The 24,532-nt window shown below is 35.2% G+C and overlaps 1 protein-coding gene across 3 annotated transcripts in view; it reads right to left on the reverse strand.

The window, feature by feature from the left end:
* Positions 1-24,532, reverse strand: part of CCT2 (chaperonin containing TCP1 subunit 2) — a 31,586-nt gene that overhangs the window by 641 nt on the left and 6,413 nt on the right. Inside the window, exons 11-16 of one of the 3 annotated variants that reach the window (XM_052001459.1) lie at positions 22,005-22,124; positions 16,724-16,852; positions 16,399-16,502; positions 16,044-16,143; positions 10,423-10,564; positions 5,079-5,376 (exon numbers count right to left, since the gene is read on the reverse strand). In XM_052001459.1, the coding sequence (XP_051857419.1) occupies positions 5,346-5,376; positions 10,423-10,564; positions 16,044-16,143; positions 16,399-16,502; positions 16,724-16,852; positions 22,005-22,124 (626 nt within the window). In that variant the 3' untranslated portion in view covers positions 5,079-5,345. Of the gene's footprint in view, positions 1-5,078; positions 5,377-6,427; positions 6,726-10,422; positions 10,565-16,043; positions 16,144-16,398; positions 16,503-16,723; positions 16,853-22,004; positions 22,125-24,532 lie in introns of those variants that run through there. The other 2 variants (XM_052001458.1, XM_052001460.1) reach the window with 2 other exon arrangements.

Here is a 24,532-nt window from a genome sequence, read left to right on the forward strand (position 1 = left end):
CATGTAAAGTTACAGGAAATGAAAAAAAAAAAAAAAAGACATGATTTTAATCAGGCTTTCATCACAAAACTTAGCCTTTAAAAATTTTATTTTGACTAAAACAGTTATGCTGTTTGTTCTATTTCAGAAGACTTTTTTCACACCCATAACATTTTTCTGCTGTGGGTGTCAAAAAATCTACTCATTATAGAACATCTGATGTTCAAGATTTTCTAAGTTCTTGTTCAAATAGTAGTAGACTATTTATAGTTAAAATAAAGGCCAACTTATGATAGGAACATGGAAAAATAGCCAGAGTGGGCAAAGCCAGGATTGCAATTTTCACTCTTTTTAGTACCTTTTATATCACACAGTTCACAGACCCATTGCTGTACTGGTTTTCTTTTGAAAAGGTAGCCTTGCTTAAATATGTAAGCAATGCTAGGGCGAAAGAAAATTAGCCTTACTTTCTACAAGTTGGATTTAAGATTATTTGGAGTAAAGGAACAGTGGTTAATAGCAGATAATACCAGAAATAAGAGAAATCAAAGGAGAAAATAATGAAAACCATACACATAAACTTAAAAAATGGAGGAAATTAGATCAGTGCCATTTAGGAGTACAGGAATCTTCAAGCAGCCTACTACAACTGAAGGGCCTACTGTAGTGCACTACAATTTATACAATTTGGTAGGAGACAATACACATGATAAGACAACCACAACATTTTCATTATTTACAAAATTCCTTTCTTCACAACAAATCTGTGACGTAGAGAGAAAGGACTAAGTAAAGAATTACTCATTGCTTAATGTGCTCATTGCTTAACGTATGCCAGACTCTGTTAAGTTAGGAGAAAGAATTCTTTGGGATGAGGGGTGGGAAGGAGAAGAAACAAAAATTGTCCCTGCTCTTAAGGAAATTACATTCTAAAAGGAAAATAAGGGAAATACAAGCAGAATACATACAGCTAGGTAGGTGACAATCACTTAAGGACTCCTACCTCCGTCCTAATAATGGACCCTAGCTACATGATATGTGAGGTCAAAAAAGGATTAGCTCGCCTGCAGCATAGGCAACTGAGCTGAGCTTGAATAAAGGAAGGGCTAGCAGCCAGAAGGGAATACTGGAGCAGAGAGATATCACTGAGACAGGATACACATCTCAAAGCATGATGAAGTCTGATGAAGTGAGAGAGAGTGGAGGATGCAAATAAGTCAATGCCAGAGTAAGGAGTCTGGGCTTGATTCTTCAATCTAAGTGATGAGGAACCACAGATAATCAGCACTGAGGCTAATTATCAAAGCTATATCACAGTTATTCATGCTTTGAAACAACACACCAAATGACAGCTTGGAAATAAAATTCCAGCAATTTTCCCCCTTGTACTACCCTTGAGGCAGAATATAGGGGAAAAAAGACTGTGTATCTACTGCAAATTTAAATGCGATCTCACATACAAGGGCACCAATGCTGCTGGAGTCTACAGGAAGACAGTATTGGTTTAACACAAGGTTATTTTAAGATTATTTTAAGATAATTTATTTAAGATTGTGAAATTGACAAAATGAATGCAATTTCCCTATGTCCCTTTACAGGAACAATGCAAATAATATACCCATACTACGGTCTAGGTACGCAGACACTTGTTGAGATTTTGGAATTGTAGAAGCATTAAGTTATATTATCTTTGCATGTAACCTTCAATGTCAAGTCTCCCATTAGGGTAATTGTGAGATCTAGCAGTGGTCGGATTTCAAGTAAACACCTTTCAAAGTTCTAAAAATGCACCAGAAGGGATAAAGAAAAAATACCAAAAAGAACAATAATAATAAGCTCCTCCATTCAGTCCAGAAATCCCTGGTAAAGAATGCCAAAATCCTACAGAAGCTCTGATCAGACAAATCAGAGCAGGTGGAAGGCAAAACATCTAAAGAGCGTAATCTCCTAGCAACTAATGGGAGCCGGACCGTATCATCACCTAGGCAGCCCCTACCAGGACAAGAGCCAGGGCCAGACTAGTGTCCAGTGCTGGGCCCAAGCAAGCTGGGCGTGAGCAACTATGGGAGACAGGGCCTAGATGGACCATGCTCGAGCTAGAGAAAGGGCCAGAGCAGCGCTTGGAGAAACAAAGGACCTAAGGTCTTCTGAGAGGTCTGCTCTTAACATAATCAGCATCTATTTAGGGCTTACCAAGGTCCCAGTAATGGATATTGGCAATTCCAAGTTTGAGAAAGGAAAACAGAAGAACCAAAACCCAAAATCCAAGTTAAGTCCTCACTTGACTGAGTCAAAACTCAGAATTTTTTTTTTTTTTTTTTTTTTTTTTTGGGGGGGGGTGGGGTGGGGAGGGGAGGTATGAGGCAATTGGGTTTGAGTGACTTGCCCAGGATCACACAGCTAGTTATGGCACATTTGAATTCAGGTTCAAATAGGGAATAATTTATCAAGGGGGCAAGAAAGGCTCCAGAGTTGGCCAAACACTGTCCATTGGTCAAATATTACCGCCACAATTTCCAGACTTTCAGTGGTGAATGAATCTTCACTGCAACAAGAAAGCAGACTTTAGGGCTGGTGTTCTGTCCACTTTACCATCCAGCTGTTCCTAAAACTCAAAATTCCCAAAAAAAGAAAGATCCTAGTCTTGTCCATGGCAAAAAGGACCAAGGAGAGCCTTCCTATAACACCAAGATCTAGCTCAAAGCAGAAAACTAAAATCCAGAAACTAACACTGGAATTAAAAGTAAACCCAAGAAAAAACTGAACACAATGAAGAACTATGTGGGCTAGAGGTCCAATAAATAAATCCGAAAGAAAAAAAAATCCATGACAAGTAGAACACGAGAGAACAAATTCCTGGCCACAAGAACTAGAGTGACTGTAATAAGTTAAATAAAGGATACAGAATATAATATTATAAGAAATTTTGGCTGAGGAAAAGAATGGCAGGAATAGAATAGAAATTAAGTTTGGAGTAAGTTGACTATGAGAAAATAGATGTTAAAAGCAAAAGACTTAATTAAAGCCCCCAGAAAATAAAAGATATAGGGGCAGCTAGGATGGCACAATAGATACCGAGTCCTGGTCCTGGAATCCTCAGACATACTAGTTATGTGACTCTTTTTGCTTCCAAAAGAGAGAGGGGAGAGCAGAGTGAAAGAGAAAATATTAAGATAAATTATATTAACAAAATAAGAAGAGATAACCTAACAATCAGATTACCTAAGGATCACAGACCTCCAGTTCAGATATCCTATTTTAAAAGCCTATCTCAGAAGTCTCTTCAAACCTGTTATGTGCCCTTTTTCAATAAGAAAGAATTTACAAAATCCACAAAACATCCATTTTCTTTTCTCCTTTCAATAAACATCCAAGTGAAAAGTAGAGGCAGGATTGCTTAAGGAAGGCCTCGGTTCAAATACTCTTTTGACTCTCACAAACTGTGAGACTACTACTACTAAATCACTATTTCCTTCAGGAAACTTCCCAGGACTTTTTTTTGCCCTTCAGATATGCTGCCTTTATTTGAAAAAGCAGTAAATTCAAATCTTAAACTCTATTTTTCCATACCAACACTGTGAAGTAAGATATCCATATAGGAATGTGATGTCACCTTTCCTTTCTTGTTGCAGTGAAGATTCATTCACTATTGAAAGGCTGGAAATTGTGGTGGTGATATCTGACCAATGGGCAGTTGGGCTAACTCTCCGGAATCTTTTTTGCCTCCCAGATAATTATATATTCCTGGGGGACACAAGTGTTATCACTTTGTTTTAAACATTAATTTCAAAACTGTCCTGATTCTTTTATTTTCTTCTGATCTCTTTTGCATTTTAGTATAAATTATACCTTTGCTTTTTCTTGTCCCTTTACTTCTTTATTGTGAGAGACAAGAAAAAGAAGGAAAAGAAAAAATAGAACTCTTGTAACGTATGGTCAAGGAAAACATTACTGCATTAACCATATCAAAAAAAATCTGGCTCATCCTACATCCTGAGTGCCTTATATATCCATAAAGGGGTGGGGAGCATGTTTCAACACTAGTATTCTGTTTAAAAAAACCAAAAATATCTTACCAAGAACTCCATGGATGCTGATGAAATGCAGGAATGATTTATTTTATCTTCTTTCAAGAATGGGTCCAGGGCTTATTTCAAGTCAAGCTGAGTTGGCTTATTTTCCAACACCAAGTAAATCACAGATCCTTTTAAATTGAGGCATCTTGTTCTCTCAAAAGGTAACTTTTTACCTTCATGGTAGTCACTGCAGCTAGCTAACTCAAAAAGGAATTTCAAGGTTTTATGTCAAAAGTTAGAGGGCTTGAATAAACCTGGTGGAATACCATTTATCATTAAATTTCCCAGGCTTCTTGCACTAGTGAAACTTAAAAGCATCTTAACTAGTTAAATTTCTCAATTTAAAGTTATTAGTAGGGGCAGCTAGGTGATGCAGTGGTGCAGCCTTGAAGTCAGGAGGATCTGAATTCAAATCTGGTCTCAGACATTTAACACTTCCTAGCTGTGTGACCCTGGACAAGTCACTTAATGCCAATTGCCTCAGAGAAAAAAAAAGGGAAATAAAGTTAACAGTAACCAATGCCTGTATATATTTGAAGGAGTACAGATCTGAGAGTCAGGATAACTTGAGCTCAAATCTTCTTCAGCTGCTCACTGGCTGTGACTCTGCGAAAGTTTCCTTCAAGTGTAAAACAGGAATAACAGCTCTTACCTCAAAGGGTTATTGTGAGGATTACATGAATGATATTTGTAAAATGTGTTTAACACAATGCCTAGCACATTAGACACTGAATAATTATTCTCTTCCCCTCCCCATTTCAGTTTAGAAACCAAATAATAAAGCATAAACAAATTATGTGGAATGATTTGCCAGAACACTGAAGCAATAATTGGATCTTGATTTATTGAATATTTCGATTTTAGTTGATAACAAAGTATTGAACCAAATAACTAACTCACATGTGGCTGGTGGGTAGGCTATCATTAACCTATCTAAACTCTAAACTACAGAAGCTTTTCTGCAATTATTTTTTACATTAAGAGTTAACACAGAACTTATGATAACACAAGACAAATTAAAAGCAGGGTAAACAATTGGAAATTTTATTTCAGTGCACAGTAGGAGGAAATGAACTTTTAAAAAATCAACTCTATATTTTGTCTGAAAATGAAACAGCAAATAAATTAGACCCATGTTGAAATAGAAGAGTCAGTTTAAATGTCAAATTCATGGATATGCTTTGTCTCAGATAAGCTTCTGTTCCTTGTTGTCCTTAGAAGGTGCATTTCTCTCCAACAACTTTGTTACTGAAATGGTTGGCCCCAGAGTCCTCTGGGATTTGGGAATGTCTAACATGGGTGGTGATCTGGTACACGTTTTCTGTTTAAAAAAACCAAAAATATCTTACCAAGAACTCCATGGATGCTGATGAAATGCAGGAATGATTTATTTTATCTTCTTTCAAGAATGGGTCCAGGGCTTATTTCAAGTTAAGCTGAGTTGGCTCATTTTCCAACACCAAGTAAATCACAGATCCTTTTAAATTGAGGCATCTTGTTCTCTCAAAAGGTAACTTTTTACCTTCATGGTAGTCACTGCAGCTAGCTAACTCAAAAAGGAATTTCAAGGTTTTATGTCAAAAGTTAGAGGGCTTGAATAAACCTGGTGGAATACCATTTATCATTAAATTTCCCAGGCTTCTTGCACTAGTGAAACTTAAAAGCATCTTAACTAGTTAAATTTCTCAATTTAAAGTTATTAGTAGGGGCAGCTAGGTGATGCAGTGGTGCAGCCTTGAAGTCAGGAGGATCTGAATTCAAATCTGGTCTCAGACATTTAACACTTCCTAGCTGTGTGACCCTGGACAAGTCACTTAATGCCAATTGCCTCAGAGAAAAAAAAAGGGAAATAAAGTTAACAGTAACCAATGCCTGTATATATTTGAAGGAGTACAGATCTGAGAGTCAGGATAACTTGAGCTCAAATCTTCTTCAGCTGCTCACTGGCTGTGACTCTGCAAAAGTTTCCTTCAAGTGTAAAACAGGAATAACAGCTCTTACCTCAAAGGGTTATTGTGAGGATTACATGAATGATATTTGTAAAATGTGTTTAACACAATGCCTAGCACATTAGACACTGAATAATTATTCTCTTCCCCTCCCCATTTCAGTTTAGAAACCAAATAATAAAGCATAAACAAATTATGTGGAATGATTTGCCAGAACACTGAAGCAATAATTGGATCTTGATTTATTGAATATTTCGATTTTAGTTGATAACAAAGTATTGAACCAAATAACTAACTCACATGTGGCTGGTGGGTAGGCTATCATTAACCTATCTAAACTCTAAACTACAGAAGCTTTTCTGCAATTATTTTTTACATTAAGGGTTAACACAGAACTTATGATAACACAAGACAAATTAAAAGCAGGGTAAACAATTGGAAATTTTATTTCAGTGCACAGTAGGAGGAAATGAACTTTTAAAAAATCAACTCTATATTTTGTCTGAAAATGAAACAGCAAATAAATTAGACCCATGTTGAAATAGAAGAGTCAGTTTAAATGTCAAATTCATGGATATGCTTTGTCTCAGATAAGCTTCTGTTCCTTGTTGTCCTTAGAAGGTGCATTTCTCTCCAACAACTTTGTTACTGAAATGGTTGGCCCCAGAGTCCTCTGGGATTTGGGAATGTCTAACATGGGTGGTGATCTGGTACACGTTTTCTGTTTAAAAAAAAAAAAAATTAAGAAAATGTATTATATTAATTTTTCTTGATAAATCCTAAGCATTCTTATCTTCTCCACTCTGCCTTTAAAAAAGCAAACAACAACAACAACAACAACAAAAAAACCCTGAATCAACTACGAGCCAATTCATGTAAAGTTACAGGAAATGAAAAAAAAAAAAAAAGACATGATTTTAATCAGGCTTTCATCACAAAACTTAGCCTTTAAAAATTTTATTTTGACTAAAACAATTATGCTGTTTGTTCTATTTCAGAAGACTTTTTTCACACCCATAACATTTTTCTGCTGTGGGTGTCAAAAAATCTACTCATTATAGAACATCTGATGTTCAAGATCTAAGTTCTTGTTCAAATAGTAGTAGACTATTTATAGTTAAAATAAAGGCCAACTTATGATAGGAACATGGAAAAATAGCCAGAGTGGGCAGAGCCAGGATTGCAATTTTCACTCTTTTTAGTACCTTTTATATCACACAGTTCACAGACCCACTGCTGTACTGGTTTTCTTTTGAAAAGGTAGCCTTGCTTAAATATGTAAGCAATGCTAGGGCGAAAGAAAATTAGCCTTACTTTCTACAAGTTGGATTTAAGATTATTTGGAGTAAAGGAACAGTGGTTAATAGCAGATAATACCAGAAATAAGAGAAATCAAAGGAGAAAATAATGAAAACCATACACATAAACTTAAAAAATGGAGGAAATTAGATCAGTGCCATTTAGGAGTACAGGAATCTTCAAGCAGCCTACTACAACTGAAGGGCCTACTGTAGTGCACCTAAATTTATACAATTTGGTAGGAGACAATACACATGATAAGACAACCACAACATTTTCATTATTTACAAAATTCCTTTCTTCACAACAAATCTGTGACATAGAGAGAAAGGACTAAGTAAAGAATTACTCATTGCTTAACGTATGCCAGACTCTGTTAAGTTAGGAGAAAGAATTCTTTGGGATGAGGGGTGGGAAGGAGAAGAAACAAAAATTGTCCCTGCTCTTAAGGAAATTACATTCTAAAAGGAAAATAAGGGCAATACAAGCAGAATACATACAGCTAGGTAGGTGACAATCACTTAAGGACTCCTACCTCCGTCCTAATAATGGACCCTAGCTACATGATATGTGAGGTCAAAAAAGGATTAGCTCGCCTGCAGCATAGGCAACTGAGCTGAGCTTGAATAAAGGAAGGGCTAGCAGCCAGAAGGGAATACTAGAGCAGAGAGATATCACTGAGACAGGATACACATCTCAAAGCATGATGAAGTCTGATGAAGTGAGAGAGAGTGGAGGATGCAAATAAGTCAATGCCAGAGTAAGGAGTCTGGGCTTGATTCTTCAATCTAAGTGATGAGGAACCACAGATAATCAGCACTGAGGCTAATTATCAAAGCTATATCACAGTTATTCATGCTTTAAGAAGGAATGGAAGTCTAGAATGAATTAGAATATGAAAAGGGTTTGGAAATACTTATTATCTGTGAAATTCATTTAAGTGAAACTAGAGAACTACACAATATAAATGAGGTACACTATTTGTAGATGGTACATCAAGGGGTGTTTAGTTCATTTGTCTACATTGCAGTTAAGACAGTGGGCAGAGTCTTCATCATCTCTAAAACAAGAGCGTTGTCAATTCCCAAAATCCTGCAATACTACACTGCCATGTCATTTAAAAAGATCACCCTCCACCCCAAAATTTCAAAATCTATTAAAATTTCTACAAAATGTAATGTAAAACAATAAAACTTTTAAAAGATTGTTTTTAAACATGTTTTTAATTAACTGCACTGAAACTCGTCCTTTGAACTATATGCTCCCAACTCATTTGTTCCTAAATCTAACATATTCCATATAAATTTAGCCTACATAAACAAAAACAACAGCAATAAGAATAATAATGATTCCATAACAGTAACGTAAAAAAAAAAATTCGTTGCAACACAACAATGTTTGCTTTTCCTATTAAGACTAAATTGCTATACAAAAGCCAATCTAAAAATGCAGTTTTCATTAGTCACCAGCATATTGTACAATGAAAGTTCTGTAATTGTTCACTGAACACATTAAATCCAGTGAGCTCTGAAGGTTCATCTAATTACTTATTGAACTTCTCCCCGGCTCCTCACCAAAATACAGATTTATTAGGAAACTAAATGCTTCTTTGGTTGAAATCTGTCTGGTTGACTTAACTACAACTTTGTGACATGAATCCCAAATTATTTAGCAGAATCTGTTAATATTATTTTCCCTCAGCAAGATGCCCAGCTTTCTTTCTACAAGATGAATCATGTGAAATATTTTAATTAGCTTTAAAATTACTTCTTTAATCTGAAGTACATACATGATGCTTTTGTTCTCTATTTGTGAGCAAATCTTACCAGTTACCTGAGGCTACACGACTAGATCAGAAAATTAATTTCCAGCAGACCAGAAGCCACTTTGGATGTCCAGACAAAGGAATGAGGATTTGTACAGCCACAAAGCTACGATGTGCCAAAGGGTCCTCAAATTCCAAATACAGTGTTCCTTCTATTTAGACCATGCTGAGAATATTTTAATCATGTAACAATTTCATTTGTTTTGATGCCTTCTCTTTCAAGTTAAAGAACAAAAGTGGAAGGCTTCAATGAAATAGAAAAGGTCTTAAAGAATGATAAATGGACTCAACTGTCACCTGCCAGTCATGACTTGCCTCTTGGACATCTCAAGGATAATCCCCAGAGGAATTACTGGTGGCACATTTCTCTGGCTTTTCTCACAGTTGCCTCCTCCAATCCAACCCCCTAAACCAAAGGTCATGGAGCCATTTTGTCCAGCGTCTCATTCTGCACATGAGCAAACACCAGAAACCAAGATCCCTTCTCAGGGCCTCATACTCCAGTTGGGAGCAGAATTCAGTCTGGTGTTCAGGTTCTTTAGTGCTGCTGCTATGCAACTTCACTGTAGTAGGGTAATAATGGATTATAGTATAATAAACATTTCCATTTATACCCCTTTCTTTCTTCACTAATCCCTAACTATTGGGTTTTCTCTCCTTTCAAAACCCAAGTCATTTAAAGAGAAAAATCTTTAAAGACAATGAAATAATAATAAACAGGTTTTTTCCAGATTTATTAATGGGTTCAAGGAACTCATTTCTATAAGTGGGCAAGGAGTTCTCCTAGTCAAACCAATTAGGACTGCTGAAATTAGATCTTGGGCAGAAAAGCAGCAAGTATTTAAAGTTTTAGATTCTAAACAAAGAAATCTTGGCATGATCCAATCTGTTCTTTTATTCACAAATTTTAAAACTTATTTTGTGGCTATCACCTTACAGTGATTAAAAAATATTCTTTCTAGGCAACATCACTTTTTTTTTTTTTTAAATACCAATTTTGTCTAATGAAGTTTTTTCAGAATTTGACACACATCTAAGAAAAACCACTTAAAATGAAAAGTAGCATGTTAAAGAATATTTAACATGCTTAAGAATTCTGTAGATCTCTCTTTTATCTATGTAATTTTTAGGAGTCTAGAAGTTATCATGTTCTTTGAGGCCAGGGCAGTTGTCTTACTTGTCTTTCCCACTACCTAGCACAGTGTAAGGCTCTTAATAAATTTATAGTGAATGAATGATGACATATTTCTAATTTTTCTAAATACTGTGCCAATAATTCACAAATGTGTGGTACCTTGGTGCTGCCTTAATAATGTTATCTACACGAAGAATTACTTCTGCTGCTTCAGCCGCACTCAACAAAACTTGTCTCTTCACTTGGAAACTTTCTGTTATACCAAGCACAGCCATATCTCCAATGGTACCTTGCTTCATGTCTTAAAGAGAATAAAAACATTAGGTTATAATATCTTAGTTAAAAAGTTTGAAAACCTTCACACTTTTTACCATACAAAGTGATATTTTTAAAATAAAAATTCTCAGATTTCTTTTTAAATTTATTTTAAGATTAAACTCCCCCCACCCCACCCCCACATTATCTTTAAGAGGCTATGATCATTATTAATTCTAAGGTCACCTAGGCAAATTATTGACTTGCCATAGTCATACATACTAAATGACAAGTAATATCTTAAGTACTAGAATACAAAGGGAAAAGAGAGAAAGCTCCTATTCACAGAAAATTCACACTCAAACTGGGAAAGACAATGTAACTCCAGGGCAGAACAATGGCAAAGCCCAACTGTCCATAAAATGAAGACAGTAAGGTAGATGGAAGCATACCTTCTATAGGACCACAACAGTTTCTTACTCCAAACCATCAGAAGGTGACAAAGAACTTTAGTAACAAGAATTACAGGAAATGAAACCAGACTGCTCAATTTAAGTAAATTCAGTGTCTATCCCAAATCATAAATTTTCCAAACACTATATTGCTAATATTGTTACAAAGCTAATATTGCTAGAGGAATCTTAATTATTTGAAAACAATTCCATAAGACTGGCTTTGAGACACTGAATTACACTAGCTCCTGAATGGTTGTGTATTTTAGTCAAGTCAGCATTACAGTCAAATTTAACTTTTTAAAAAGTCATTTTGGATCTTTTAAATAGAGACTTATCTTTTTCATGGTCTTCAGAAGCTGTGGTGGCTCAGAAGGAAGAGCTAGAACACTTAAAAAAAGTTGGCAGGTCCATAAGTTCACTTTGCTGGATGGATGGCCAAAAGGGATGCAGGTTGTCAAGAGGTAGGGCTCTTAGGCACAGGGCTGTAAACTGCCTCCAGTAAAGGAATGGCAGTAAGAGGGTAATATAAAATGGCTAATGTGATCTAAATTTGAAATGAAAATGAGATGCATTCATTTCTTGACAACTTTAGTAAGAGTTGCTTTGATTGGACCATCCTTTTTCTACTGTTTAGCATTTTCTGATAACATTATACAAGGTCCATTCTACTTCTAGCTTTGTTGGTCTTAAATCCCTATCAAGGGCCAAGTACTGAAGAAAGTATTATGAAGTACCACCTACAAACAAAACCAACTTCCTCAAGTGTAATTTGAAAACAAGAAAACTACATTCTCAATGAGTCCATCACATTCAGTTTTATAAATTTTAATTAGAGTCAAGTCAATGGGTTCTGCACATAGAGTTTCTGAGACTGGAATGTTTTTCTAGGGCAGCTGCTCATGGCAAGTAGCAAACTCCCATTGCTACAGGAGTCACTTGTCAACTAGACAAATCAAAAAGGAGTTAAATCCAGATTCATTTTCTAAACCATTCAATGGTATTTGGGTATGCTTTTCCTCTCAAGAAGTTATATTTTTTTAATTATCAAAGATTTATACAACCAAGAAACGAGGTTCAATCTCCCTAATGCAGAAATTCTGATTATTCTTTACAAGCTGTCACCTAGTTTCTGTTCCAACACTCCCATTAGTGGGATTACAATGGACCACAGAATCAAAAGATCTAGAATTGGAAGAGGCCTTTTAGGGCAGCATTTAATTTAACCAATTCCTTGGTGAGGAAATCGACAAATGCCCAGACAGACAAACATGGCAAAAAAAGATTTGAATTCAGAGCAGATCATCACTCCTTAATTCAGCCAACTTTTTACTTCTCCTAGGCAGTCTTCCTATCCCCGTACTGACCAGTTTTGGACAAAGTCCTTCATAATGAACTTTCCAAAATTCCAAAGACTTTTACCCAATTTCCAAGATCTGTTCCCTCATACAGTTTTTCTCTCTTTCACATGATAGCCTTTCAGTTAACCTAAAACCAAACATAATTCTCCTCTAAACCTTCCAAAGTCAAGCATACTCAATTACCTAAATTGGTTTTCATATGGCAGTTTTCAAATGTTTTGCCACCCTGAACTCTCCACATCAATTAGATTTCTAAGTGACAAAAGTCAATGTCATGCTTTGATCACTTGATGTGTTTAAAATTGATTATCTGCAATCTGGAAAAGTGACCTCAAAGAAACAACAAAAACTCTCTAAAATGTAATAAAAATCTGCAATAGTAGTAAGTCACTTCACTTATGCCTCCCTGATCTGACATGCTCCACGTTATCAATAGGATAAATCCATTCCATTACATTTATAGATTAAATTTTGTCCAGCCATTACCCGAGTGATAGATGGTCTCTACTGTGTCCAGCAGTGCCAGAAGTGTATCTATATCCCAAAATATTAAATTGACAAATGTGGGGTAGAACCTCAGAAATTAGCTTAATTTGCAATATTAACTATTGATTTAGAGCATTTTTCATTTGGTTGACAACTTTTACCTCCCCTCTTCCAAATAGCCTGGATCCTCAAAACCTTAGGCCCTTAGCATTAGCAACTGCTTCTTTCTGTCAAAAGAATTAGAGGGCTGGAAAAGTAAGGAGGATTCTGGGATCTCAACTCTCAGTGTAGGGTTGGAGCTGCTAAGCCCTTGTAGAGCTGAACAGGAGCTCCAAATCTTCCTTCAAGATAGTATCATCCTTAGGCATGAAATATGGAATATATTGGGAAGGTGAAGGATATGAGATTAGTGCAGCTCCAATAGTAGCAGACGTGTGCTTTGCTATGTAATTGTGGAAAGGAAGAGGCAGTAAAAAAAAGTGTTATTCTGATGGTAATTTAGGAAACATTCATTTAAATTCTTTCCTACAAGGCTTGTTTATCTTGCTTTCATTAAATTGGTTGGAAGAATATACAACCCAGAGAGAGACACCAAGCCCCAGGTTTCAATACTGGTGCATTCCCCAAAACTTTTATCTTCACAAATAATAACCAATGAGGATGCTTTGAACACAAATTCTTTACTAGAAGGATAAGAATATACAGATGTCAGATTTTTTCTTTCCAAGAAAAGAACACTCAAATTATTCAATGTCGTTCTCTAATTGTTAAAAGATGATACTATTGAACTTGAGTCATGCATTTATTTGATATGCTTCGAAGCAGTTAGAACTGACCCTCCAACAATTAGGTTACAGGATACAAGGTAATCAACTTTCATTGATGTATATTACATGAGATGTCTACTTTCTGTGTTAATCAGATCACTGCTTGGTTCTTCTATGATATGAAATAAAACTGGGCTCTCCCCACAAAAAGAACCTTTTTTGTTGTCTATCAGAGATATTATTTTTAAAGTTTTATCCTTTATTTTGAATTTGAATACCAAAAGAGGATTTTCACACATACATAGTAGAGCACCAGGGAAGGATTACACACAAAATCACATTTTCCCCTTTAATATTCAGGATTACTAATTTTATGTTAAAAAAAATTTATTGCTTCTCTACTTTATTTAACAGCACCATCAATTAACTGCTCTGTTCTTTCTCAATGTGTTGATATAAGAGTTGACAATATAAATTTTCTCCAAGTGACTTTGACTGTATTCCAAAAAATTTAACCCAGCCCAAGAGAGGAGGAAAGGGAACCAATCAGATCTGAAAATACTGCCTGTTATTTTGAACCAATTTGGAGGAATTGGCAGAGCTGAAAGTCCTTCTGCTTTCCAATAATCTGTCATCCATGCCCACCATTAGGCTTGTATATTCCTGTCACTTTTACTTTATCTCCAACTCTATATTACACCAACTACATAGGAATGAATCATGCCCCATTTCCTAACTTTGTTTTCCCATCCCCACCCTTCTTCAACTTAATCCACTTAGCCTTCACTTAAAAGTATGAAGTCTTTCTCCAAATGACTTATATTTATTATATTCTAATAAATAAAGGATGTGTTTTCTATCTGTTTCTCTGCATATACTTTGAGGGTTTTTGGTGAAGGAGCCCACGGATAAAGCACATTCTTTCCAATCACCATTTAGTGATCACCAATGGCTTATCATTATTTAATTCTTTTTTTGGCAAGGCAACCAGGGCTAAGTGACTTGTCCAAGGGTCACAGAAATGATTTTGTGTCTCAGGCTGCATATGAATAAAGGTTCCCCTGTGTCCAGGACCAATGTTCTATCCATTGCATCATCTAGCTGTTCCCATTATTAACTTCTGAAAAAAAATCTTCAGGTCCTTAAATTTTTTTCTTATTTAGTAGTTTGTTAGATTTGTCTAGTTCTGCGATGAATACACAAAGGTGTCTATTAGTTTTGTTGTCCATTTGCATTTGATTCATTTGTTGTACTTAGATATTATGACATTTTCTAATTTCATTTTTCCCTGCCTAATTAATTTCCCCTAAGATGCAGAAATTGTTATAACTAACCTATTAAAATTATGTATGGGGTGGTCTGGAGACCCTAATATTTATACAACATCTAGATTCTGGTCTTTGTCTCCCAGAGGCCCATTGCAAATCAGGTGGGTATAAAGACTATCTCTTTGCACAAGTATCAACCAACAGTTTCATTCCAGATATACCGAGTGGATTGCAAGTATTTTGTTAGTCTCAGCAGAGACACAATCTGGTGCAGGATATCCAGGAACTACATTATTTCTTTCTAAAAACAGGTCACCTGGGACAGACATGTCATAGACTTGGACTTGTGGTAATGTGTTTTTTTTTTTTTTTCCTTCTTCCCTGTGGCCCAAGGGAGTGCTGGTTTCAGAACTTTTGGAGGCCCTGAGGTGTATGCATTCCACCTATTCTGGAGTCCTCATTCTTTTTTTTGGCTGAGGCAATTGGGACTAAGTGACTTGCCCAGGGTCACATAGCTAGGGAAGTGTTAAGTGTTTGAGCACAGATTTGAACTCAGGTCCTCCTGACTTCAAGGCTGGTGCTCTACCTACTGCGCCACCTAGCTGTCCCTCATTTTTTTCCCTGAAGCTATACTTGTATTATACTCTCTGAGTATATATTTTGGGGTTCTCTTAAACCATGGTAATTAGATTTTGTATTCACCCCAAGTCTCTCCTCATTTTCTAGGCCCAATTCCTAGAAAAAGTTATTTGGACCCACTGCATCCACACCCCCTCTTTTTACTACACAATCATTTTTTAAGTTGTTTGTTAGGGGAGCTGGGCCCCCATCTCTCCTAATATTTTGCTTAATTTTTCTCTCAACCAATAACTCTAAATTAATAATAATAGTTTGTTTAAATACAAGTAAATTATGCAAGGATGATTTCTGAGAAAATATATGTTAAGTTTTTCATAGAATTTGAAGTATAACACCTAACTCCACAAGTAAAATGAATGACTGCACAAGTTCTTATTTATTAAACAGGATAACGATAACAAGTCTCCTTAACATTGTTTATAGGTTATAAGACAACAGCAAAATAGGTATTTGTTGTAAAGTATTCTTGGCATTTAAATAACAGATTTCATTTAATCATACCAGTATAAAGCTTCAAGAATTCATTCAACCAAATAAATATTGTTTTCTTACCAAGTCCGTATGTTTTTTGGCCTTCACTATGGGCAGCACGGAGTTGAGCCACCAAATCTGCACTGTCATAACCAGCATTGTCAGCTATAATGGTTGGCAGCTATACAAAGAAAATGTAAAAACAGTGAATGCTTGCTTCACTATAAAAAGTCCATTTGTCTTAATGAATCAACATAGCATTTTATAACCAATAAGTCAAGAGCTTAGAAAAACAAAAATCCCTTCTCTCTCTAAAGAGGAATAAGCCAATCTCCCCTTTTAGTCTTTACTATACGCCTTCGATTATTGATGAAAGCAATCTGCCTAAAATTTTAAAAACATGAAAACAATGCTACTTCTGTAACACATGACTTACCATTCTCAAAGCTTTAGCAAAAGACTCCATTGCAACAGCTTCTTTGCCTGGTGTTCTGTTAGCAAGTTCTGTAACAGCATGGGCCATCAGCATCTCAGAACAACCTAAAAATCAAGAGAAAAAAATTCCTACTATTCTTTTCTTTACACATAAGGTCAGTTAGAAATGGATTTTTCAAATGACTTCCTTAAAATATTTTGTAAAGCAGTATTAAAAAAAAAATCAACAGAAATAATTCCTGTAAGAAAATAATATAAGTAAATAAGAGTTGTTGTAATCCTGAAAATATAATACAAAATACTAAGAAACAATATATGATACTCACCACCACCATAGACAGTTCTAGAATCTTTCACAGTCTGAGCAAGAACACAAAGAGCATCATGCAAGGATCTTTCTGCTTCATCCAAAATCTGCTGTGTGGCACCACGCAGTACAATGGTGCAAGCCTCACCTAAGGAGAAAAAACAAAAGAATCAACAGAACAAGTGCTCTACTTAAAAATAAATAAATAAATTGACCTATCCAATGTTTATATGTAAAAAGATCTTTTAACATTCTGAGTTCCAAATTCTATCCCTTTTCTTCCTGAGAAAGTAAGCAATCTAACAAAGGTTATTCAAGAGCAATTATATAAAATATCTTTTCCATATTAATTATTTTGTGAAAGAAAACTCAAATGAGAGAAAGAAAGAAAAGGAAGGGGAAGAGTTAAGAAAGAGAGAGAAGAGAGCGTGAGTGAGAGAGGGAGTGCGTGCACGTGCATGAGCACGAGGATAGGAAGGTAAAAGAAGAGGAGGAACAGAAAAATACTATGCTTCAGTCTATTCAGATGACATCAGTTCTTTCTTTGGAGATAACACTTTTTATTATGAATCTTTGGGGATTATCTTGGGTCATTATATTGCTAGGAATAAAGTCATTCACAACTGCTCATCATACAATATTGTTTCTGTATACAATAGTCACTCTACCCAACATCAGTTCATGTCTTTTCAAATTCTTCTGAAATCATCCTTTCATTTCTTATAGCACAACAATTATAATCTTTTACCACAAGTTGTACAGCCATTGTCCTTCAATGTTCAATTCTTAGCTACTACAAAAAGAGCTGTTATATTTTTGTACAAATACGTTATTTTCCCTTTAAAAAAAGTTCTTTGGGATATAGACCTAGAAGTGGTATTACTGGATCAAAGAGTATATAGTCTTATAGCTGTTTGGGCATAGCTGTACAATGCTCCCCAGAATGGTTGGTTCAGTTCACAACTCTACCAAATACTAATTAACATCAATGTCCCAGTTTTCCCAAGTCCCCTTCAAGGTGCAATATGATAGGTGTTGAATATTTCAGAGTTGGTTTAATTTGCCTATGTCTAATCAATAGATTGAGAATTTTTTTTTATATGACTAGAAATAGTTTTGATTTCTTTGTTTGAAAATTACCTGTTTTGTGTCCTTTGATCATTATCAATTTGGGAATGATGTATATTCTTATAAATCTAATCCAGTTTTCTAAATATTTGAGAAATAAGACCTTTAACAGAGATACCTGCTATAACTCCTCCCTCCCTTCTACTTTCTTTCTTTTGGTTACATTACTTTTTGTTTGGGCAAAAACTTTTTAACTATAAAATCAAAATGCTCTCTATCTCATCTAGTTCTAAATTTTCCTCTTGTCCATAGATCTGACAGATAAATTATTCCACGCTCTCCTCCTTTGCTTATGGTATTATCCTTTATGTCAATCATGTACCACCTAATTTTAACTCTTATCTTGAGATGTGGGTCAATTATCTCCAAGGTTTCTGTCATTCTATTTTCTTAGCAGCGTTTGTCAAATGAGTTCTTTGTCTCAAAATCATGAATCTTTAGCTTCATCACACACTAAATTACTATAGTCATTTGCCACCAATGTATTATATACCTAATCTATTGTCCTGATCTACCACTTTATTTCTTAGTTGGTTGACAGACTGTTTTGGTGATTACTGCTTTTTATAATATAGCTTGGAAGTTGGTACAACCAGGCCAACCTAATACAAAAGGACATGTTTTCACTTATCCTCTTGTTAGTCTTAGATTTTTGTACTTCCAAATGGAATGTTGCTGTTATTTTTCCTAGTTCTACAAATTTTCTTTTGATAGTTTGATCACTAAACCCCTAAGGTTATATATTGACTTGGAGAACCACATTTTAGAATTATCTGCATTCTAACCAATCTTTATCTATTTCATTAAACACTTCCCAATTACATTTTAAACTTATTCTATCCCACTCAAGCAGTATGGCAGGCTACAATGTGGCCTACTGGCCATGTGGTTTAATACATTTCGTTTTTTAAGTCTCGTGGGTTGTACACTAAGGTCCTCCCTGAGTTCAGTCAGACTTAAATTACATCTAATTAGTAAATAGCTAAATTTATAACTTAGAATGCAGAGAACACTCTTAAAGTCATTAACAATGAACCCAACTTTAAAATATAAAAAAAAATTTCATCATCTCAAATATTATCACCCCTACTTGTTCTTCCCTTTATTTCCTTTCACATCTATTCAACTTTGAATCAAAAATACCACCCAAAAGTTAACCATAACACTTTAGGATTTAGACTAACCTAGTACCAAAGCATCCATCTTTTCCACAACTGTTCTTCCAGCCAAATTTTTTTTCAATGTATTCTCTCATAGCTAAGTCTGAGGCAAAAACTGCCAAATACACGATTTTTAAAAAGCCTTTCTGCTCCTTCTTCCCAATTTCCACGAGGGAACAAAAAACTATTCCCCAAGAAGGAAATGATTTTCCATTTTAGGAAAGGAAGAGTACTTATCCATCTCCCCTCTTACATAAAACTTTTGACTCAAAATTTGAAGTTGCCCTATCTCTTTTAACAGTACAGAAAATGGAACTAGTGGTATAGCAAACACAACAAAAGGACTTGAAGCCCAAGGACAACATTGATTTTGAACTTAAAACTGGATATCCAGGATATTCAAATCCTACCTAACTTACTGGTTATGTAACACGAGGTAAGCTTCAGTGTTCTCCTCTGTAAAAAGAGGAATTAGCACCTTTCTTCTCACAGGATTTCTGTGAAAATCAAATCTATAAAATATGTAAAACTCTTTGCATATCTTAAAAACCTGTATGAATATTAGCTATTATTTAAAAGTGTTTAAAAATAGTATTAACAATTTATCCAGTTTGCAGAAAAAATGAAGCATATTCCTTATTAATAATTTCACAGTTGAAATGACAATTTCTGATAAGCTGATCATCTTTGCATTATCATACAAATCAGTCACTCAAAAGACAAATATTGGTAAAATGGAACATTCCAATCAATAGTTCGGAAGGACAAGCAAATAATTAAAACAGATTAGGTTTTATCAATGGAAATGAAACATTAACATCTACTTGCTACTGTACTCTAAAGAAATAAAAAAAAAAAAACCTTCTATTTGGCTCAATAGCTGAAATCTTCTATATGCTTAATTTGTAGCAGGGGCAGGAATTATCTCTGCTTTTCTATTTGTATTTCCAGTACTTAGCATAATGCTTTATACAATAACCATTTATCATTTTTAAATCATTTTTCTCTAATACCTATTTAGTGATGTTTAAAAAAGTTAGCAAATATCCAAAAAATCAAGAATAAATGTAGATTTCTTAAATTATGAAGATGGATAATTGCACAAAGACATGACACAATGAAAAACTTTTCCCTCTGAAAATATTCAAGGTGAGAAATAAAGTTATTTAAACTCTGCATGTCAACATCCTTTCCTATTATCCACCTTTAAGATGAGCGGAATCTAAATTTCTTTTAGTCTCTAAGTCTTAACATTCTTTCAATCTGTGGCAAACTATACATAATTACATGTTGAGGAGATGGGGAAAGTAGGGAGGAAAAGATGATTATTTTTGCTAGGGGGAAACAATAGCAAATTAAGCTATCCTACACTTCAAAAACCCAAGGGCACTTGTAAGGATATTTTCAATGTAATATTTACTTTGAAGTACAAAGACACTTTAGCACTATAGCTAACCAGAAAATGATGTGGGTTTCAACAATGGAACATTGTCCTTGCTTTACTAAATGAGGAAAAAAAAATTAACTAATGACAGAGATATCTTTAAAGGACACTCTGCTACACCAAGTAGCTTCTCTACCCAGGTATTCTAGGAAGAATCCAATAGTAAAAACCATGATCATAGAAAATGGGAGAATAGTATTGTGATGATCAAGTATGAAACTTACTTTGATAAACAGGACAACCATTAAGTCTTTGTTCTAGTTCTAGATTAGTTTTGTCCCTCTATAATTGTAAAGCTGGGAATAATCCTAATATAGCAAAAATAAACTATTTTTAAAAGCCACAGGATTATGTGAGGTAATGAAAAAGTTCAATCTCCCTCCCCCTTTGAAGTATATACCATTTTATGTTACTGGCAAAAAGGTACAATAAAAATATACAAATTTTTAATCAAGAGGAGCTGATTAAATTCTTGGCTATGCTTGCTACTAGTTATGCCACACTATAAAAATGGTAAGGAGAGATTTGCCTACTCATTCTCTCTCTTCTAGTTTTAAATTCTATACTTTGTCCACATGAACAATACCTCCATTCTTACAGATATATTATTACACATAATATTCAAAGGATCTATGACTCCCATCAGTGAAGATGTATTCCCCACTGAAACAGAATGCAGCCCTTCACCTTCGGTTTTTTTTAGTTGCTCTGACTGAAAGAATTCATCATCTAGTGACCAACCTGAAGACAGTAAGACTCCAGAAAACCTGAATTCAAGTAACTGTTACTATAGATTAAGTCTCAACTGGTTTTCCTTTGTGTAAAATAATCACATGGACAGTTCTTGTTTCACATAAATGTTCATTATCCAAATCTGATGCTGGAGATACTGAAGCAAAGCAGCTCAGAATTAAGCGGTAGAAGATAGGGTCATGTGGAGCTCCTACAAGGATGGGAGAGGTCACCAAGAAGTTTCAGGAAAGTTCTGTGTTATGGAAAGATTTACTAATACTAAATGAGAACTGGTTGTACCTGTCTGTCTATCTAAGAGAGCTTTAGTGAGGGCTCAAATGTAAAGTGCTTTATAAATTTTAAAGCACATAAAAATTTCACTTATTTAACAATTAACAATGCTCATAATATTGTTTCCTAAATGATCAAGAAAATATTTTCTATTATATTCTATGTATAGGAAACTGGTTTTTAAATAGAGATTCTTAACCTGATTGTCTATGAACTTGTTTCTACATTTTGATAGCTACAGGTCAACATAATTAAATTTCCTTTGTAAGCTCACGAATTTTATGTATTTAAAAACCTGATTCTGAGGAGTCCATAGGTTTTACTACACTGCCAAAGGGGCCCAGGGCACAAAAAAAGACTTGGTTATGAAAGAAAAATTTTTAAAAAGTTAACAATCAAATCAATTTGTATGCTTCAACAGTTAATTTCAGCTGTGTAGAAAACTCAATTCCAACCAATTCTATATAACCAGAAGGCTTTAAAACTGCCTTATAGTAGCAAAATTTTTATGACACTATAATTTCATTCTTAAAATATGTATTTACCCAGTGCTACTCCAGAAAAATGGATGAGTTTGTCTTCTCCAATCATAACTTCTTCAATAAGTTTGCAACTTCCTAGTTTTACCAGTTCTGGATGATCAAAAGTTGAGGCAATTTCACCACCTATAAATAAAAATTTGCATTGATTAAATGCATGGCATTTAATTTAAAATTCCTCTTTAGTAATGGATGCCCAAAATGGATCAACACTTCTAAGTATGACTGATTATGATATGTATCACATTAATTATCTGATGATTAAAGTAACAAATTATCGTAAGGTACTAACAGTTAATGATTTTTTTTTTTTTTTTGCTCTATCCAGTTAATGATCTCTTAAATACCAAGTCCACCAGTTTCCTCCATCCTCATTCTTTCTTGACTTTTGGGAAGCTTGTACACACTACTATTCATTATCTTCTTTCTGGATACCCTCCCTTGTCCATTACTTTCTCTTGGTTCTTCTTTCTGTTTTTTCTCTTTTGCTGGATCGTCATTCATATATTAATCTTAAAAGGCAGCCCTAGTTAGCACATTTCCCTTTCCATTTTGTGCCCCCCCTCAAGGGTCTGGTCTCTTTACTTTTATCTCTCTTATGCTCTCATCATCTTCCTTGGATCCAAGTGTCATCTGAATGTAGGATTTTCAGTTCAGGAATATAATCAGTAATATCCAGCCCCAGGCACTCTCACAAGCTCCATTTCCATACCACCACCCAATCCCAGAGGCATCTCAAACATAGCATGTCCAAAACAGAACTCACTATCTTTTCCACCAAACCTACTCATCTTAATATCCCAATTTCTTTCAAGAACACTTATCTTTTGTCATTCAAATTTGTTAACCTCACTATCATCCTTACTTTCCCTTTAGCTCCCAAAGCTAATCAGTTGTCAAATCTTGTCAATTCCACCTCCACATTCTTCTCATCATCCCCCCCTTTTCAAACCTTACATGCTTAACAACCTTGGTCAGGGTCTTTTCTCATCTCTCACCAGGACTGCTGTTAATAATTTCCTAACTGATCTTCCTAATTGGAGTCAGATGGTGGCAAACTGGCTAAAAGTATTGCGGTTGGAGTCAGAAGAGTTGAATTCAAACCCAATCTCAGAAACTTATTAGTTGGATGACCCTGGGCAAGTCACTTAATTTGCCTGACTCAATTTCCTCACCTGTAAAATGGGGATTATAATAGCAACAACCTCACAACATTGTAATGAGGATCAAATAAAATGTAAAAATTTCTTAACACAGTTATATTACATACAACAAACAGGCCAACTATAAATATTTGTTCCCCTAACCCAACTAGTCTTTCCCCTTTCTGATATATCCTTCCTATACATTTTAAGTCAAAATGTGGTCCAGAGATCCCTGGCTGTTCTCAAGATTCTTTCAGAGGTCCAAGAAGTCAACATTATTTTCACGAAATATTAAGATGCCTCAATTTAATTTATTAATAGATAGCAATAGATATAATCCACTCTGGGGATCCTTAATTGTAGAGGGCTGAAACTATTGGGTTGATGCACTAAGGTTGAGACTGCTGAGCACTTGAGGCTAACTTCTCTTTGGACCATACTCTATGGGCATATGCTTGGAAAATGGTCCTTTCCACTATCCATGCTGGCTCAATGATTGGTGTATAGAGAGGATTGTAGGAGGGACTAGGGGGTGGAGTAAGGCTAGCCAGGGACACACTCTAGGCGGTGATGGAGATTCTGCTTCCATCCTGATCAATCCTGCATTTAAGACCAAGAATAAAGACTGTGGACTTTTTGCTTATCCTGACTCCAACTGATTCTGGGGTGTTCTGGGTGTTAGCGCAGTTGTTACATTCGATAATTTTTTAAGAGTGTGAAAGGGTTCTACAATCAAAAAATTTTGAAAATCCCTGACTTAAGTGACATTTCAAAAAGTACAGTTCTAATTAGGCATGTCACTCTAACTTAAAAAACTTCCAGTGGCTAAGATTTTATCCTAGATCAAAGCTTCTTACACTGTCATGAAATTACGATTTCTTATAAATATTTGATTTGTATAACCATTTTATAAATTTATAACTTGTGGTTAAATAAAAACATCTCTGGCAAAAAGGGGTTTTGAGTAGGAAGTTTTGTCAACCCCTTTTGTTACAAGACATTGACAACCTTCATAATTTTCACCAGCCTATTCTGTGATGGTTATTATATATTAACATCCCCTTCACATACTCCACAGTGCAAAACTGATTACTTGCTGTTCCCTCATACCCAACTTTTCACCTTTTCCTCTAGCTCCTTAATTTAGGCTGGCCTGATCCTCAGGCTTAGAAGAAACCTCCTCCCCTTCCAACATCTACCTTGTAGAATTCTTAGCCTCTTTCAAAATTCAGATTAAGGGAACCTCTCACATCAAGCCTTTGTTAACCCTGGCTACTCAGTAAGCTCAAAAACAAAACTATCTCCAATTTAAAAATATATTTTATGCTTACTCACATGCAGATGTTATCTTCTTTTGACACAATATAAACTCTTTAAGGCAGATGACAA

Source organism: Antechinus flavipes, chromosome 5, assembly GCF_016432865.1.
Source record: "Antechinus flavipes isolate AdamAnt ecotype Samford, QLD, Australia chromosome 5, AdamAnt_v2, whole genome shotgun sequence".
In the NCBI taxonomy this organism is placed as follows: Eukaryota; Metazoa; Chordata; class Mammalia; order Dasyuromorphia; family Dasyuridae; genus Antechinus; species Antechinus flavipes.